We start from the raw sequence: 16,712 nt of genomic DNA on the forward strand, positions 1-16,712 counted from the left end.
CGCATGCCTAACTATACTGAGAAATAAATATACATATATATACACGTATACATATATAGATATAGAGACAGAGAAAGAAAGAAAAAAAGACCAAGAGAGAGAGACATACGTTTAGAATGGGGATGCTCAAATACATACAAACACTCCGAAAGCTCCGTCCATTAACGTAAGCATATATAGAGTACGTATGTATGCATGTACACATATGTACCCTACAAAAGGGTAGGGTGAATACGATGAGAGAGCTTACAAGCGCTTGCGCGGTGTCCATGACTACGACGCAAAGTGGTTTACGACGACCTCTATTTGTACCGATGTAAAGTCGTGTTATGGTATCGTCACAATACTCGTTGAGAAAAAAGCTCTAGTGTGTGTGGTAATTTCCTCTCGGTCATACTCGAAGCTCGGACACCAAGGAGAACGTTAAATATTTCTCAGCCTCTGTTCCACAATCCATATAGATCTTTTCTAAGATCAAAGTATATCATTGAAAACTCAACATTCTTTTAAAGCACAACTGACGTTCAGGGTCACGGATAACACATACACAATTTCTACTTATACCCAGTGGAAGAACGTGACGTAAAATCGAGCTGATTAAGCTTCTTTTTTAGCAAAAAAAAAGTCTAAAAGATTTCTATCTTTCTTCATTTATCCATCCCTTCTTATATTATATTACGTGTTTGAAGAGTGTCATCGATCGAGATCAAGAGAAAGTTAGTTTAATCACTATTTTTAAATTAGTGATCCACGACGAAGATCAATCGTGAAAGATACGATGAATTTATTTCGACTTTAAAGGAAATTTCTTTCAAAGTCTACTACATGTGGATGGCACTGATCTTAAGTTACATCCTGAGAAGTTTACTGAAGAAACTTCGTCAAATCGACTCAAAGGGTAGAGGAAATTTACGAATAGAAACGCCACCTTCTTACGGACGTTTGTTCGTTGGTGGGAAAATTAAATTTCACGGATAATCCAAGGAAATGTGTCGTTTTCTTTTTATTTTTGGATAATTATTCTAATGTTATCGAAAAAAAAACAAACAAATGTCCTTGAAATAATTAAGAAAAAGTAGTGAACAAAGTTGAAAGGGTTGTATCAACTGCTTTTCCTTCAAAGGAACCTAATGACTTTGATTATTTCTAATGTGAAATCCGTGAGATTCGTGAACATTCAGAGTGTTTCGATTTTTTTAAAGAAATCTCCACGTGTTAGGAGTATTTATTAACGGAGAGTGATCGCGTGTGCTGCAAGCATGTGAGTAAATGGCCGTGGAAGGATTAGTCGAACGACCTACTATGGGCATCTGCCTGGACACTGGTCAGTATTATCACAACCTACATTTCAATCGTTTTTATCTTATCAATTTGTTTACAAAACATCTAAAAAAAATATATTTTTCCAAAGTATTTACATTTTACAGCAACTCTTTCATCGATTATTTTTCATCGACCAGTATATATGTTTTCAAATTTGCAATTATCTCGGGTCTTTTTCTCAAGGAAACAGGAAGCTGCATATTGGAAATAAAAGATGCAACACAATGTGTGACTCACATAGTTGTACTTGACATTACATTTTTATTTTATGAACGCTCACCACGTATCAACAAGAGTCTAACCTTCGACTTTTTAACCCCTATATACATATTTTTAATTTCACTAATGTGAATACACATCCATTTCTTTTTTTTCTTTTTCTTTTTATTTTTTCATTAAAGTGATAATTTATACTGAAATGATTCATTTGATACATTCTCGATTAAAATTTATTTAAACAAAAAAAAAGCAAAAAAACAAAAAAACGTTCTGTCTGAAAATTACTTCAAATATGTCAGCATCTTCGAACAAAATGATCTATCTCGAAGATTATTTGATCAATGATCTATCTCGATTATATTCACATAAAATCGAATCTTCGCTCTCCGCTGTTTTTTTCTTTTTCTTTATTCTTTTTTATCATTTTCAATATCACAAATTGTACATTCTTCATTTTATTTTCTAAGACGGTTATACGATGAAGAGAAAGTTCCACAGGTATGAGTCACCTAAAGGAATCAATATTGCAACTGGCCGAGTAACTTCACTCCACGACACTTCTCATTAAAACATTGTCGCAACTGGTAAACACAAACATATCCATGTATGCCAGACAAAAATTGAGATATAAAATCCACTGAGAACTCGACTTACACGATTATCAATATCGAAATAATCAAATTTATAATCTAATTAATATTATCTTAATTAATTGTTAATATCTTTTAAAATGATAGAAAATATCGTGTGTCAAGGTAATATCAAAGAAAACAGACTTTCTTACGATCGTAAAGAAAATACCTAAACATTTTCTAATAAAACATACTTGTGACATAAAAACAGAGAGATAGAAATTGAGAGAGAAGAGAGACAGAGATAGAGAACAATCAAGCAAAAAAATTTCATTAAGGCGATCGAGTCAACGACTTGAAAAAAAATTAATCAATCATCGATCTTAATCTAAATTGTTGTTCAGCTTTCTAGATTCGTATGACCTAAGGAAAGAGTAACAAGTCACATAAATTAATCAATATTCTAACCATGATTTATTAAGGAAGACGATGACGTTAGATATTTCAATTTCCTTATGTGCTTTTCTATTCTTAAGACATTTACGTAATATTTCTTAAAACATTGAATTAAAATGAGAAATTATTATAATGATTAGGTATATCATAACGATATCATAATATGTCTTTATTGTTATTATTTTTTATATCATTATGATCATATCATAAAACATCATAATTATAATAAAATTAATAACATAAATTTGTTATTAATAAAAGATCGTTCATTTATGTCTTAATAAAAATTATCCATATTAAACTATTATTAATTAAGATAAAATAAAAAAAAACTACAAATTAAAAAATAAAAAAAAAGATATCACACAAAAACAAATTAAATAGACAAGAATTGTGCAGTTGTAAGTATTGAATTTTCTATACTTCTAGGAAAATTATCTATGACCACTATAGTGTGAAAGATAGTAGGTACACGTTACAACTATAAATCGTTATTGCCATATACATAAAATATGATACGAGGGTAATAACATCTAACGTAAAGAATCCGATCGTCTATTCAATGTCGGATCTTCCGATAACGATATTAAAGATGAAACATATCGGTATCAATAAAGAAAGTCTGTCACGTGATTTCTCACACCAGAATATTTTATACTACATTCCTTTTATTTTTTTTGTTTTTTTTTGTTTTTCTTTTTTTTTTTTTTTACTTTTTTTTCTCTTGATTTACGAACAAAATCGTAGATATCGAATGAACTCATAAAGGATGGGCCAAAGTTCCTAGGTAAGATTAAAACAATTTTTCTAACTAATGTTAAAAATCGATCACTTAAAATTGAATTTGTTAAAAATCGATCTTGAGATTTTTCAGACTAATTTTCTCCAGATTGGAAAAATTACAAGCTTAGGAATTTTTTTACAATTTACCCTAAAAAGTCTCAAAAAAGAAAGTAATTAATTTTTTGTAATCGCCTAAGTACATTTGGCCCGTCCTATAGTTTCTATAGACTGGCAAATAATAAATATTAGTAATTTATTTAGTAATTTTCAAAGATCACATTTATGAAACGCTTGCAATCATTAATAACAACATATTATAATAAGTTGTTAATTTAAATTTTTTTTTATATACCTATATAAAAATCAACAATTATTGCATATATTCGCATGAAAAGATTGATGAAATGAATTATATAGAAAATAAAATTACTTTTCATAGAAAAGTTCAAAAGTTCATATAAAGATCGATTTCCTTTATTTATGAATAAAATAATTTCGTATATGAATTAATGGATACAACGTAAATAGTTGTTTTCAATATTTTATGGGGGCACAAGTTACATTGTACATTTCAAAAACTTTGTTACAACACAATAATGTATTAACTTTAAAAATGTTTTTATCCATTTAACAGGGAATATTAAAAAATTTATATAACTTTTTGTAAAAAAAAAAATTTTTCAATGAATAGAAGATTCTATCATATTTTTGTTATCGTTCTTGATATCCTTGAAAAGGATGCACGTTACCTTGAAATTTTAATACGTCATACAATGTTTAATATCGATCATTCACGCATATGACGCATTCAATCTATATGTTTACCCGCTTAATTTACCGATAAAGACGAAAAAAAACATGTAAGCCATTTCATATTTCATTAGGTAGGTCAGTTTCCTTGTTAATTTATTATTTAACTAAACTATCACTTTTTCTTTTCAATATTTATTCTTTTGTATATCACGTATATACATATAAACGATAACCAAGACGATAATTAAAAAAATTTATTGTTATATTTTTAATGCTTCGTTCATATATGATATTATCTATGTACATGAACATTTCAGTTTCGACAAAAAATACATTCATAAATTAAGAATAAAAATAAAAATTATTTTAATGATAATATCTATATATATTTCTCTGTTACGAGTCTATTTCTATATGAAAAATAACTTTTTGAAAAAGTCGTTCATGAAAGAATTGAAATATTGCGTATACATATATAGAAAAATGCAAATCAAATTTAAAAATAAAAATTATTCTACGATTTATCATTGTTCGGTGGCGATGATTTTCCAGAGCAACAAAATGGATCGCAGGTGTTCGAGGATCCCGATGCTCGAAGTACAGGAAGATGGCGAGGAGAAACTGGTTTATTGGCGACCCCGCCTGATGGACGTTTCACGAAGCAAAACGTGGGTCCTGTTAAGTTCGAAATGCCGAAGGTTCCGGTCATTTTTGTGCTCGGTTAGTTTCGCGAATTATTTATCATTTTGCATTTAAACAACGTATCGATAAAAAAAATCGATCGTTTGTTTATCAGGCGGTCCAGGTAGTGGTAAGGTGACACACTGCGATAATCTAATGCAAGAGAGGAAAGGCATAACACATATCAACATGATGGATCTCCTTCAACAATATGCACTTGGAAACGGTGAATGAAATTTACCGATTAGAAATAAATGATTAAGATTTTTTAATGAACATTTCGAACAACCATTCTGTTATAAATTTGTATTCTAAGTTAGTTGTCTATTTCTAATTCGTTTTTCTTTCTTCTTTAAATCCTTTCACATCACAGATATGCAAGATTTCGGTCAACTCAGCAGTAAAACCGTATCGGAAGTTCTCATGCTCGAAATGAAAATGTCTCCAGAGGCCAAAGTTTTTCTTGTCAGTGGATATCCCAGAAATATGCGGGACGTAGTCGAATACGCCGAAAAGGTGAAGTGTCTTCCCTTTTTGTCAATGATCTAAAAAGATAATAAATAGAAAAGAATAACTTAAGAGTAATTTATTAAAGAATAATTTAAATCTAGCTTAACGAGTATCCACATGTCGATAGCAATATTTATTCTATAACTTTCCTTACATATTGACCTATTGACCCAACTTATGGTTCTACTGTAAACCACTGTAATATATTCAAATAAGAACTTGTGTTAGTGATCAGTGAACTATTCTATAGTAAACTAATTGCCATTTAAGTGAGAACCTAACACTTGTTTGAAAGTCGAGCTCAACAAGTACTACTTAAAATGATCAATCACTTGATATTATAAAAACTTCTTTTCTCATAGTTTCTTTATTTTGTTAAAGAAGTTCTTTCGTTCGTTACAAAAGTTCATTTACATTTTCTTTCGTCGTTATACTTCTTACGAATTATTATATCAGCAAGATAATAATATTCACAGATAAAAATCGTCAATGGTGTAATCCTCGTCTCATGGAGACAGGAAGTCCTCGAAAGACAAATCGATTTTGGAGCTCAACTCGGTCACGTAATTATTGGATTAGCAAGGATGGAATTACATAATTTCTATAGAAATGTTATGCCTGTTGTGGAATACTTCGATCAAAGTGGAATGTTATATGAGGTAGGAAGATAAATAGGATAAATCAATCTGATTATTTTCGATAAAATCAAAAAATTCGATTTTCTTTTTTCTTTTTTTTTCATGATTCGAAGGTAAACGGAGAACGAAATCCTAATGAAGTTTTCATTGATTTCCGAGAAGCTGTTATGAAAATTTTAGGATTACCGACTACAGATGAGGAAGAAAAGAAAATGGCCCAATCATTAGAGGCAGAAGTAAGTGTACAAATATTAGAAATAAATGAACAAATATGAAATATACCGAGAAGTATATTAGTTACATAAATTTGCAATTTAAAAAGGTAAAGGTAGAAAGGAGAGAAGAAGCAATTTCTAGAACACCAACGCCAAAAGATCATACGGTTGTAGTCGAAATGACTGAGCCACCTATTGAAACAGATACGAAAGCATCTAAAACCGCGGTAAAACCTCGGAAAGGATTACCAGCTTTTATATGGATAATAGGTAAGAATATCTAATGGATTGATTTTATTTAAACAAAACATATAATCTTTGTTAATATTTCAACAAATTTTTTTTTCATTTTTTGAAAAAAAAACCAAAGGTGGACCAGGTAGCAATAAAGCAGTATTGTGCAGTCATGCTATTCAAAATATGCCAGGATGGGTTCATGTGAGTATCGGTGGTTTGTTAAGAGGAATGGCATCAACGAATACGACTGTTACTGAGGCAATAGTAGCTGGTGAAATGGTATCCCAAGATATTGTGATGCCATTGGTCGAACAACAAGTTCTTTTGAATCGTGACACAGATGGTATAATCATTGATGGATATCCAAGAGATTTGAACCAAGTTCAAGAATTCGAGAACAAAGTAAAATTCTTTATAAAATTTATTAATTATTTGATTCTACTAGTTAAATAATTCACCATTGAAATGATTTATTTCAGTTTGGGCAGGAACCGCCGTTAGTATTATTGGATTGTTCGAAGCTTCAACTTGGTAAAGGTAGATTAGATGACAGTGTATCAGCTTTCAGAAAAAGATTAGAACTCTTTCGAGAAATGTCATTGCCGATGTTGAAAACACTGGATAATGAAAACCGATTAGTAATCGTATGTGCAATAATCTAATAATATCCAATGCGATAATAATTCAATGTGATAATATTTTTAACAGAGATATTCTTCTTTTTCTTTTTCTTCTTTTTTTTTTTCATTGATTAGATCGATGGTGACACAGACGTGCCAAGTGTAAAAGAGGATTTCTCGCAAGCTTTGTTTCAACTGACGCGACGTGTTCGACGAAAAGAGGAGGATAATCCACGTGGACCAGAATCGCCAAAGCCGCAAGAAAATGGTGACGATATAGACTCAAACTTACCAATCCCCGATGACATCAATGGGACCCAGGAAACAGAAGAGCAGAGACGTAGTCATAATATAGCGAATGGTTTCGCTAGGCATATGATTAACAACGGTGTATCTGATCAAGTGAGCAAGACGATAAATAAAGTGGAAAACTTAAATGGCGTCGTAGTTCAAGGTCAGATTACAGTGTTCTCTGTCGAGATGAAACTTTTCATAAGTTTGTTATAATTATAAAAAGATTTTCTAACTTAGTAAAAATGAAGGACAACGAATATATACATACATAAACATGTACATATAAGTATATTTAACCTGTTGTTTACGTTAAATATTATATTTTCTTAGGTGTCACCAACATGACGAATGGCGTGCTCAACAATGCAAAAAGGATGAATCAAAATGGTGGGATCCAACAAAATGGTGGGATTCGACAAAATGGTGGGATCCGACAAAATGATGGGATCCGACAAAATGGAATAACCAATGGAACGACGCATATGTTACAAAATGGTGTAGCGCACTTGGCGAACGGAATAATTCCTGGTAATAATAAGGTAGCACCGAGTATACAGAATTATTTATCTAACAATACGAAAGATCCCTTGAGAAAAATGTACAACGAGGTGGAAGGATACCAAGAAAATCTCCACATATAACGTTACGAAGAATACACAAAGAATATCGCCTAATTCCTAACGTAGTAGATAAATCTATATATATATATATATATATATATATATATATATATATCCGATATTCGCATAAAATCGCAAAGAAATTATTGAGAATTAAAATCCTATCGTATACGTGCCTTATAATAAAATTTTATAGATAAAATAATGCTGTGAAATGCATTAGTACATGGCTTTTTATACGCACTGATAATCTGTAAATAAGATTTAAATGAAGATAAATCCTCAGAGAAAAAAGAAAAATATCTATATTAACAATTCTTGCATGATTAATTATATTTAAAAATCGTCATAGTCTCATTTATGTTGCAATAAATAAAAAAACATATATATTTACATACAATATTAATTATTTCTAATTTTACATAATGGCATTAAATCTTATAATCTCATAATATGTTTTAACTATCTTTTTATAGATTATCATTATGCGATTTTTCTATGCACTTTAAATGAAATAACTCCATATATTTATTAATATTATCTCGTATACTTATATTCGTACCGCACTTTTTATGAAAATATTTTCGTCAATCGATAACGGTTAAACAGTCAAATAATCTTCATATCTTAGCGCGATTATTCGTGATAAAAATAATGAAAGAACCATAAACCAGTTATAATGATTATAATAATACACATCATAAAAGGAAAATTGATATATTAATGTTAAATATATTGATATATTAAAAATATATATAATGAACTATTTACGACTTTCTTTTTAATACGGTCGTAAGGTTCAGTTAACTATGCGAAGGTACAATAATAGTTTTCTAAATATAATTGCATATTACATAGGTATTATTTTTTCGTAAAAGACACGTGCGACTGGTACCCCCAAGTGTGTCAAATTAATACTCGTATATAGAAGTACATAATTTGTTAAAAAAAAAAAAGAAGAAAGCAGGAAAAGAAAAAAATAAAAAAAGAATAAATAGAAAAAAAATTAATGAACATACATTAGATAAGAATGAATGCGTAGATATATCATAAAATATTAATAAAATTATGAAATATATAAACAAATCGATAAAAAAATAAAAGAATTCTATTTTCAATGATCGATTTACATATCTATATACATACATACATACATACATACATATACACACACATATACACACACGTTTTACAAAATGTTAACTTACCGATGCCGACTACTTATATGAATTTCTGATAAACGAAGATCAACATTATTTTTTATATACCTCAGAAAGCCTATGTATTAATGAATGACTATATGAATCGAATTTCCGAATAATAATTTTTCAACTTTTCAAATGAATCATATTACGGCTGTATATAGAAATAATAATAATAATAATAATAATAATAATAATAATAATAATATAATAATAATAATAAATAATAAATAATAATAATAATAATAATAATAATAATAATAAATAATAAATAATAAATAATAATAATAATAATAATAAATAATAAATAATAAAACGATAAACTAACAATAAGAATATACGATCTTCTATACGAACGTAATAAATCTCTCAGTGTCGATTCGATTTATCATATAATTCGTATCCGCAGGCGGATTTCTGTAATCGACATTTATACACAAACGGTGTTTCGAGCAATAATGATTTATAACGATGAGTAATAATGAGAAAGTAATTTAAACGAATGAGAGATTATGAATAAGGTACAAAAAACATCTTTTTCAAATTGGCGCTAAAATCAGATCATAAGTTCATTCTAATTTTTGTATTTGTTAATATTATGATATATGATATTCGTCTATGATAAAGAATATTTCAATATATCGCGAATATATATTGCAAATGAATACTATATTAATGATGAGTTAAAAAAACAATTTTAAGAAAAAATTAATATCCTTGTATATGCGAGACAGTATTAATGAAATGATGAATAATTATATTATGTACGAGTCTATATATATTATGTATGAGTTAATACATATTATGTATAAGTTTATACATAAATTAGGTAAAAGCAAATTATGTACGACCCTATACATATTATGTACGAGTTAATACATATTATGTATAAGTTTATACAAATTATGTAAGAGCAAATTATGTACGAGCCTATACATATTATGTACGATTCTAAACATATTATGTACAAGTTTATATATATTATGTATACTTAAAATATTTGCAAATGTATCTATCTTTTACGGTCCATTATTTTTCTCCTTTTATGTATTTTTACATGAATATTTTTACATCTACCTAATGAACTTATATAGTCCATGTACTAACGAAAAATCTTTTTAATATTTGCTAATAGCGTACAGATCATATAATTAATATTTTGGACAAGTAGAAAAAAAATTGTATTTAGTTGAATGTTGAATGTACTTATTCATTAGCATGCAATAAACATGTACGTACGAACACCGCCATATATTAGATCTTTTTTTCTCACTTCTGAATAGGTCTTAATCCAAATGATATTTTCTTATCCTTGATATTTCATACTTAAGGCTGTTCATCACTCCTAGTTTTATAATAGTTGACGCCAAAGATAAATCGAGATGTAATTTTTAACAAATTCTGATAAATCAAGTCTCATTCGGAAGATAAAGATTTATCTATATAGAGTCGTAAATATTTCTCATTTTTTCTTTTCTAAAATACAATAAAAATAATGATTTTATAACAAAAAAATCAAGTTCTATATTAAATTCATAGGTACAATAAGGATAAAATATGGCAATTGGGGGAGTCACAAAACGAATGAAAGAAACGAAGAAACAAGAAAGTGTAACATGGTTCCACTACGTACGCGAGTAGAATTATTTGACATTGATAAATTCGATAAAATTAATCAATAAACTATTTTAATTTATTCGTCGTCGATAAACTAGTCAATAAACTATTCTAGTTTATTATCATTTAGTTTATTATCATTTTTATACTATAATGATTCAAATTGTTTATGGCATGTCGGGTAATTTCTTGTACTCTTTTTCTACGCTTTCATTGGTTGTCGAGATTCTCAATTCTATTGGTTAAAAATGGCGCATTAGTTAATATTAACCAATTAGAACTTTTTTCGTCAATTTTTTTCTATGTTGTGTTTAGTAACCTCTGATCATCTGTACTAAAATTATTCGTGAAAGCAGTCCGAATGGCCGGTAAATCTGCATTGATATTGCTGATGATATTTGGTTTTTTAAGAAACTTTTATGTTTATGGTACACGAATAATGAGTAATTTTACGGAAATACATTCTGTTGCTTATATCACCGTTCCTGATAATGCAGTAGCTAAACAATTGGCACAGTAAGATAGTTCTATTAAATTTGAAACTAATTTTATATTTATCCTATGAATAATTATAATAAAACAACAAAATCTTTTTTTTTTGTATCTGCAGTGGATTGGTAAAGAATAAACTGGCTGCTTGTGTGAATATTATTCCTCAAATTACTTCGGTGTAAGCATTCATAAAATAGAATATCTATTTACACACATTAGAATATTTTCTATCTAAGAAAATTATTTATTAAATTTATTGATTATTATTGATTAATTATATATAGGTATGAATGGGAAAATGAAATAAATGAGGATTCTGAACTTTTATTGGTAAGATTAATAATAATTGTTATCTATATAAAAAAGTTATTATACGGCAAGAATAATATGTCATGTTTATCTAATTATTATATAGATGGTAAAAACAAGGACAGATACAGTGGATGCTTTGACAGAATATGTTAAGTAAGTTAATAATATAACAAATAATGTAGCATCAGAAAAAAAAAATAAACTAATCTTTCTTTTATTTAGAAGTCATCATCCTTATAAAGTATGTGAAGTAATTACCTTGCCTGTAAGTAAGATTTATTTAATTTTATTTTATTTATTGTTTATTTTACTTTACATAAATAAATATTCTATTATTTTACATTTTTGTAAAATAAAACAAGGATTTATTAATACATCATATAAATTAAAAATTTAATTCAGATACAAAATGGTAATGAACAATATCTAAAGTGGATCAGTGAAGTAGTACCTCCTATGGATAAACGAAAAGAAAAAGACAATATTTAATCATTTTATCTATTTAATAATGAAATAATATAATATTATTATATATGAAATTATAAGAAATACGATAAATATATAAATAAATAAAATTATTATTATAAAAATAATGTAATATAATAAAGAATATTTTAATATGGAATGATTCTTACAATATATAACAATCTAAGTTTGATTGTTAAATATTTTATATTATAATAAAACATTGTTAGGACTATTTGATCATTATTGATGATAATCATATTATCCACTATGCTTATATATGCTTATCCCAAACAGAAGATATCGATATAACAAAAACAAACAGCCATAATATCAATTAATTATCTTCTTACATTAATGACAATTATCTTATAAATAATATAAATATAAATTCGTTTTAAAGTAATTTCACTATCAATCATTTAATTAAATGGTATTAGAAATAAATCATAAATAAAACTTTTCTAATATCCCGTTTTATTGTTATACTAAATAGTTCTTTTTTAATTCTACAAGGCACACATATTTTTAAGTAATTTATATTCAATGAAGTTAATTCAATAATTATTCTACAAGAAATTGATTTTGAATTAAATCAATGACTTTCATAATGAGTGTGTGATGCCAAATATATAATTGATCATATTTTGAAAATAATTGTAAAAATGTTTGCTTCGTCAAAATCTTTTTATACTTTGTAGCATGTGTAATTATACTTTTAACATAACTATCTTAGTAATGTGTAACCAATTCTACTAATAATATAATAATTATTTTGTCCTAGTATCTCTTCAAATAAGATTTTTTGCTTTGCATCCATATGATACATTATATTCTATGGTATATAAAAGCAATAAATTTAATTATTTGTATCTGTGTCTCTATTATATTTTTTATATTCATGATGCTATCTGCCAACATTGTAACCTGGGTAAAGCATTAACAATGCTAAAGCAAGAGACTCATTAATATCCATTTTATAATCCTTCTCCATATTATGACGACATGATGGACAATTGTGAACTCCAGATGAAAAACTTCGTTTTAGACAAGTAAGACAAATATTATGAGCACAAGGTGTAGTTACAGGATTATTAACGACTTCTAAACAACAAACACAAGTAAATCTGTAAAGAAAACATGTATTTTTATCATGTATTTAAATAACTGTTTTAACTTTTACCAAGGCTTATATTGCAAACCTTTCTGAAACTCGTTGTAGAAAAGCGGCCTTTCCATTTGGTAAAGCTAAACGACATTCACCCCAAATTTTTGCATTAGCAGTATCTTCATCTATGCATTTTATAAGTTTGCTGTCCAATATATAAATTTCACGTTTCTGTTTCTTCCTGATTTGTACAATCTTTTTAGAGCTAAGTAATTCTTCATCTTCCAATTCAATAACACGTTTTTTATTTGGGTGATTCTTTTTCATTGCTTCTAAATAACCATCAGGATATAATGGTTTTAAACCGAGTGCATTTATTCTTGCTTGACCTTCTCGAGTCCATGGAGCAGGAGCAGGATCATCCCTGCGTAATAGGTATCTCCATACACGGAAACCACTTTTACCCGTATCTGGGTAATATTTTACTACCTTATATATGCCATCATATCTATTCTCAAAATAATAAATGTACAATATTAACATTCATATAAATAATTTATATATTTAATATTCATGTATTAGTATATCTAAAAATATAAGTAAGGAAAAAGGAAAATTTTATACCATACATACCTGTTACCTTCTTTTGGTGCATATTTGCTATGTTTTGCAAGTTTAAAATTGCGTACGACTCTTACAGGGATTCCACCTCTCCAATCCTCAGCTGTGGCTCCATTTACTGGATCAAGTTTAGCATTACAATTTACTGCTAAAGCTTTATTCATCCTTGTTAATGTTTGATCACAACTTTGTCCAGCAGTCCTCTTATTTCCTGTAATCATTATAGAAAATAATAGAAAATACATATGTACGTAATAAATCATCAAATATATACAATAAAATATATAGAACATTTTTATACCAGATAAATCCCTGCCTCCAGAACCAGTATACATAAATTCATCTCCATTATCAATATCGTCTTCGTAACCTCCAGATAAGACAATTGAGTATGCACAATCAGTTTCACGACCATGTATTCCAGCTATATGTGGCCTGTGTACACCAACTTCAGAAACCTTTAGTAAAAAGATTAGAACATTGTAGTATGCACGAACACTTACACATGTATGTGTATATATATATATATATGAACCTGTACTCTATATATCCAACATGTACCAACTTCTACACCTGGTATAGGACCTCGATGATTTGGTGGAACTATACTACATTCTTTTGTTCTACCTACACAAGCCATTCCTTTTCCCCAATCTCTTTTTATACTACTTTCATTAGTATTAGTTTTCTTCTTGGATTGTTTCAATTTATCCCCTGCCTTAAATACATTAAATATTTTTACATAAAAATATTGTTTTATTTTTAAAATAAATTTATATATAAAAGAATAATCACCCACTTTAACAATTTCATTTTCATCATTTTTACATTCAGGACAATACCAATAATCCTCTTCTGGGATTGATATTAAAGGTGGATTTAAACAACGTAAATGATATGCAAAATTACATTCATCGCAAAGCAGTAGATTATGTTCATCTTCTTTACCACCGCAAACTCTGCATCCACATTCTTTACATTCTTGATTAGGATCATCCATACATTTAGTGCAAGAAGCTGCAACACGTCTTCGTGTACCATTACTTGTATAGTTCTCTTCCTTTGATGTTCTTTCGGATAAAAGTTTTGGAGGTTCTATGTTATATACTCCATCTTTAGGATTTATTTTATGACCTTCAAGTAGATTGTCTCTATACATATGAAAATATATGTATTAATATAAATATCTAAATATATTAGAGAGATACAATTTATAAATAAAAATAATTGAAAAATCACCTGCCAATATATAAAGTTCCAGTTAATTCTTGTAATTTTCTTTTCTTTTCAATTTTTTTTATTGTAAAGTCATACCAAAGCCCTACCTCTTTGGGGTCGTCAACATTATGATTTATCATTACTTTTTGACCTATTCGCAAATCCTCGATAGGTATAAGTTTTCTAGCACGAGGTCTAATAAATCCTTCAGATACATTAAATGCAGGTGCATGATTATCAAATTCCCATTGCATATTATAAATAATCTTTTCGTCTTGCTTAAATATTTTCTTTATAATTGCTTCAAACCAAGCTCCATGTATTTGATCAAGACAATCAACAGCATCTCCAGTTTTATAATATAAACTTTCTGCTTCTTCCAAATTTGGTTCTTCAATAACCTCTACTTCAGTATTTTCTTTGACTTTATTATTATTGCTTTTATTATTACTATCTTCATTATCTTTATTATTTTTTTCTTTATTATCTATATTATCTAGTTTAACTTTTACCATTAATTGTATAACATCATTTAAATTAATACTATAATCATGTAATTTATAACCATTTTCTAATTGTTTACCACGGAAAAACAGTCGTTGCATATCAACTTCTATTGATAATTCCTTTTCTATTTCACGCTAAAAATATAAAATAATGAAAAAAATTACTTTTACATATAATTATGCTTTTAATTGTATAATCTATTATATATGTGTATATATTAAAAAATTAATATATAAAACAAACTACAATATAATAGTAGCTTATAATAATATAAACAAATTGTTGAAGATTTAATACAAGATTGAAAGAAATATAAATTATTGCTAATAATAGTTTCATATAAAAAAGCTAATATAAGTGATAAGAATATTCTTAAGACTGCATATTGGAGCATAAAATTATTAAATTCAAAATATTCATAAAATTATGAAAATATTTTCATTTATTGTAATAACTTGAAAAATCATACCTTAAAATCTTCAACTTCTGTTAATTTAGAAATTGTTAATATCGCTTCCTGTTTACCATCCATTGTTCTTACTTTTACATACATTTTGATAAACTTAACTTTAGAATTGTACACAATATAACTATTATTTTAATTCGCTTGTCTAAACAGGTATATTTAAGAGATCAATTTTCATGTGTTTTAACTTCAATGAGATACACCATACTCTTACAAGCAGAACAATGATCACATCTCGATGGATCACAACTGTCAGCAAGACCACCACTTGTTGGCGTCCGATACAACTAGATTTGGCGGGAAATCTTCGTTGTAATGCATGGTGGGAAAATCACGTGATAAAATTACGTTTAGCATTGGTAGAGAAAAGGTGCATTTTCATCACAAAATATAATGAAAATTAAAGCAGTATTGAGAATATTCAAGTAAACACAAGCTATATAACTTAAAATATCCAAAATATGAATTCATAGAATTTTGATCGAAACTCTAAGATTGTATAAGGATATTTATTTATTGTATATCATATAACGCTCATATACTTACATTTTAACTAACTACACTTGTACATAAATATATATGTGTCATATTAAGGAATTAAATTAATAGCCTGAGAAACGTTAATGCGCACGCGTGATCACATTCTCATAATGTAAATATATAGAAATAGAACAATATCGACTCGTTAAATTTTAAAATATATAATTTTTAAGAATATTTTTTAGCACATTAAAAATATGTTATTATATTTCTTGAAATATTAAAAAGTAAATGATTATCAAA

The 16,712-nt window shown here is 27.8% G+C and overlaps 3 protein-coding genes across 5 annotated transcripts; 2 read left to right on the forward strand and 1 right to left on the reverse strand.

Annotated features, from left to right (window-relative positions):
• The first annotated feature begins 877 nt into the window (after nt 1-877).
• LOC118443651 (adenylate kinase isoenzyme 5) lies at nt 878-8,791 on the forward strand. 3 transcript variants are annotated; one of them, XM_035870957.2, is made up of 11 exons: nt 878-1,324; nt 4,659-4,826; nt 4,903-5,013; nt 5,161-5,303; nt 5,774-5,956; nt 6,049-6,171; nt 6,258-6,420; nt 6,521-6,789; nt 6,867-7,031; nt 7,143-7,461; nt 7,632-8,791. In XM_035870957.2, exons 1-11 carry the CDS (start codon nt 1,270-1,272, stop codon nt 7,940-7,942), a joined length of 2,010 nt encoding a protein of 669 aa, XP_035726850.1. In that variant the 5' UTR covers nt 878-1,269; the 3' UTR covers nt 7,943-8,791. The 3 variants fall into 3 exon arrangements, with proteins under 3 accessions (XP_035726850.1, XP_085519965.1, XP_085519961.1); XM_085663839.1 differs by having other exon boundaries at nt 7,143-7,409; nt 7,632-7,793; XM_085663835.1 differs by lacking the exon at nt 4,903-5,013.
• Nucleotides 8,792-11,038: 2,247 nt separating this feature from the next.
• On the forward strand, nt 11,039-12,169 carry CUTA (cutA divalent cation tolerance homolog). The gene is made up of 6 exons (XM_035870968.2): nt 11,039-11,256; nt 11,351-11,410; nt 11,517-11,562; nt 11,648-11,697; nt 11,767-11,809; nt 11,947-12,169. Exons 1-6 carry the CDS (start codon nt 11,102-11,104, stop codon nt 12,031-12,033), a joined length of 441 nt encoding a protein of 146 aa, XP_035726861.1. The 5' UTR covers nt 11,039-11,101; the 3' UTR covers nt 12,034-12,169.
• A 99-nt stretch (nt 12,170-12,268) lies between these two features.
• On the reverse strand, nt 12,269-16,434 carry UHRF1 (ubiquitin-like with PHD and ring finger domains 1). Its single transcript, XM_035871263.2, has 8 exons — nt 15,933-16,434; nt 14,978-15,597; nt 14,538-14,889; nt 14,274-14,456; nt 14,040-14,196; nt 13,751-13,949; nt 13,212-13,625; nt 12,269-13,136 (listed from the first exon to the last, which is right to left on the reverse strand). The coding sequence occupies exons 1-8, from the start codon at nt 16,014-16,016 to the stop codon at nt 12,917-12,919; spliced, it is 2,229 nt and encodes a 742-aa protein (XP_035727156.2). The 5' UTR covers nt 16,017-16,434; the 3' UTR covers nt 12,269-12,916.
• Nucleotides 16,435-16,712: the final 278 nt, after the last annotated feature.

This window comes from Vespa mandarinia, chromosome 1 (genome assembly GCF_050613455.1).
Source record: "Vespa mandarinia isolate Hongniang chromosome 1, ASM5061345v1, whole genome shotgun sequence".
Lineage (NCBI taxonomy): Eukaryota > Metazoa > Arthropoda > Insecta > Hymenoptera > Vespidae > Vespa > Vespa mandarinia.

Excerpts from the sequence above, each read along its gene's own strand:
- LOC118443651 (XM_035870957.2), top strand. The coding sequence starts at position 1,270 with ATGGCCGTGGAAGGATTAGTCGAACGACCTACTATGGGCATCTGCCTG. Across the intron at positions 6,172-6,257 it reads CCCAATCATTAGAGGCAGAA|GTAAAGGTAGAAAGGAGAGA; the intron begins GTAAGTGTACAA and ends CAATTTAAAAAG. Across the intron at positions 7,032-7,142 it reads ATGAAAACCGATTAGTAATC|ATCGATGGTGACACAGACGT; the intron begins GTATGTGCAATA and ends TTCATTGATTAG.
- CUTA (XM_035870968.2), top strand. The coding sequence starts at position 11,102 with ATGGCCGGTAAATCTGCATTGATATTGCTGATGATATTTGGTTTTTTA. Across the intron at positions 11,411-11,516 it reads ATTCCTCAAATTACTTCGGT|GTATGAATGGGAAAATGAAA; the intron begins GTAAGCATTCAT and ends AATTATATATAG. Across the intron at positions 11,810-11,946 it reads GTGAAGTAATTACCTTGCCT|ATACAAAATGGTAATGAACA; the intron begins GTAAGTAAGATT and ends AATTTAATTCAG.
- UHRF1 (XM_035871263.2), bottom strand. The coding sequence starts at position 16,016 with ATGTATGTAAAAGTAAGAACAATGGATGGTAAACAGGAAGCGATATTA. Across the intron at positions 14,197-14,273 it reads GTTGGATATATAGAGTACAG|GTTTCTGAAGTTGGTGTACA; the intron begins GTTCATATATAT and ends TTTTTACTAAAG. Across the intron at positions 13,137-13,211 it reads CTACAACGAGTTTCAGAAAG|ATTTACTTGTGTTTGTTGTT; the intron begins GTTTGCAATATA and ends TTTTCTTTACAG.